The 2,088-nt window shown below is 36.5% G+C and overlaps 1 protein-coding gene across 2 annotated transcripts in view; it reads right to left on the bottom strand.

Moving 5' to 3' along the window:
* uspl1 (ubiquitin specific peptidase like 1) overlaps positions 1 to 2,088 on the bottom strand; it is a 17,161-nt gene extending 15,073 nt beyond the window's left edge. Inside the window, exons 1-2 of one of the 2 annotated variants that reach the window (XM_032533239.1) lie at positions 1,891 to 2,088; positions 776 to 944 (exon numbers count right to left, since the gene is read on the bottom strand). In XM_032533239.1, coding sequence (XP_032389130.1) covers positions 776 to 913 — 138 coding nt within the window. In that variant the 5' untranslated portion in view covers positions 914 to 944; positions 1,891 to 2,088. Of the gene's footprint in view, positions 1 to 775; positions 1,273 to 1,890 lie in introns of those variants that run through there. The other variant, XM_032533238.1, reaches the window with a different exon arrangement.

Raw genomic sequence — 2,088 nt, 5'->3', positions numbered from 1 at the left:
CTGAACCTTTAAAAAAAAAAAAAAACACATCAAGATCACGTGGCATTAATAACACAAAAGGCTGAGTTGATTCACTATCTGACATTTAAACACAAGTTATCAAACAGGTAAAAAAAAAAAACATAACACAAAAACTAATTTTCCCCATTCATGCAAACTTAAATTAAATTTTAACCTACAAACATTCTCATCAAATGAATTAATTTTTTTTCTACCACCTCCACTTTTTAGCATCTCCATCTGTCCACTGCTGTCAGCAGCATTCATTATTATATTCTTCCAAACACATTCAAATACTCATGTGTACACATGCATCAGAGTAACCAGAGACTTTAGGAAGGTTTTCAGTGATTTACCTTGAAGAAGTGGAACATACAAGTAAGAGTAAGAACTGTTGAAAGTTATCGTCAGGTTTTAGTGTTTGCATTTTTCCTCTCTAAACTTTAGCCTCAGGTTTCTGCTCATCAATGTCAGGGAGAGACAGTTTGGTCAGGATGAATGTGGAGCACATTTTTATCAAAATTTGTATGTGTCAAGTAGATATAAAAGAAATTTTTCTATGTTGTACACAGTTTGTCGTATAATGCACATTATATAACAATCTTTGATTCCACACATCATTATATGCATTAAGCAAACCAAAATCTTTCGCCTTTTACTACCAAAGATTTCCATTTGTGATTTGTTTCTTTTTTTGGATTGGTACTGTCCAGTCACAGTAGTTTTCAAATATAATTCAGCTTTGCGCAAGTGACAACAGTTAGAGGAAAACATGAGCTCTACTGACTTTTCCCAAATACCCCACCAGTGGCGAGGCCAAAGCCCCCAAACCAGTGTCTTCACCAGTCATTGGTAAACCACTGCTGCTCTTCTGGTCCACAGCTGTCCGGTGCCATTCAAAACATATTACCATGTCACTGCAACCTGGCTCACCTCCAGAGGAGCTGAAGAGAACAATACAGCACCACATAGAGCAATGTTACTCAATGTTAGTTCAGTTAAAGAGGTACATGCAAATGCACTCTACTTTAGAGTAAGAACATAAGATTATACATACAGTGACACAATAGAAATACGTAAACCAAGCTTTTCTATGTTGTTTATAGAGTAACAACTCACTTTAACTTTAGCTCTAGTTATATTGAAGGCAATGATTAAACAAAAAAATAGTTGAGCAAAAAGATTTGTGGCAATATTGGATTTACAGGAATTTGCATCCATGGAATAAAGTAGCCTACCTTAATCTGTCAGAAATTCAATTTACTGCATCATTACATGTTTAATTAGAAAAACTTAATTTTAAAAAACATTAATATTAAGATGTAACGTTAAATTATGGCACAATATTGTATTTATGTTGTCTACCCCTACTCCACGTTTGTCTAAAAATGTTTTGGTTCAAATGTAGGCCTATGTCATTTTAGGAGTTTAGGATTAATCGTTAACCGTTTATGTATCAATAATATTACAGGAAATAATCCAGGACCAACGCGGTTTTCCCATCCCTCTCCTCTACACAGATGTTCGTAGGCACACATGGGGCCACACATGGGGCCACACTGGAGTAACGTTACACTCTTATCCCCTACCGTTGTGATAAAGCACAGGAGCCTATGAGTTTAACTGTTGAAAAAGCACACTCGTATACGTACGTTTTAAGGGCAAAATGTTAAGCTGCATCTCCAAAACCAAATAAAGTTACATTATTCATTCAATTTAAACTCCATTAACAAGCCTTATTTTACATGCACTAACTAACGTTAACGTTAAACTATAGTTTCAGCCTCTGCACCTTGCGGTTAGCATGCTAACATTTTAGCCTAAAGCCGGGCATTCATTTCAGCTGGTCGGTCTCATTTTCAGCTTTCGTCAATAAAAACTTATACGTACCGACACCAAATTTAAATTATATTTTATATTATGATGTAGATCCACGAAATTCATCCACACAGAGCTGTATTTGTTAATCCGTGCACGCAGGGTAAGTCCATGTGCATCCCCTTGCCAGTTCGTCTTAGAAACGTTCTGTTCAGACCGCTACCGGTTGTGCAGCGGTCTTTGTCTTCCCCCTCTGACCGACAATGGTTC

This window comes from Etheostoma spectabile, chromosome 13 (assembly GCF_008692095.1).
Source record: "Etheostoma spectabile isolate EspeVRDwgs_2016 chromosome 13, UIUC_Espe_1.0, whole genome shotgun sequence".
NCBI classification, from domain to species: domain Eukaryota; kingdom Metazoa; phylum Chordata; class Actinopteri; order Perciformes; family Percidae; genus Etheostoma; species Etheostoma spectabile.
The sequence above is the reverse complement of the archived record's forward strand: the minus strand, read 5'-3'. Positions and strand labels throughout refer to the sequence as shown.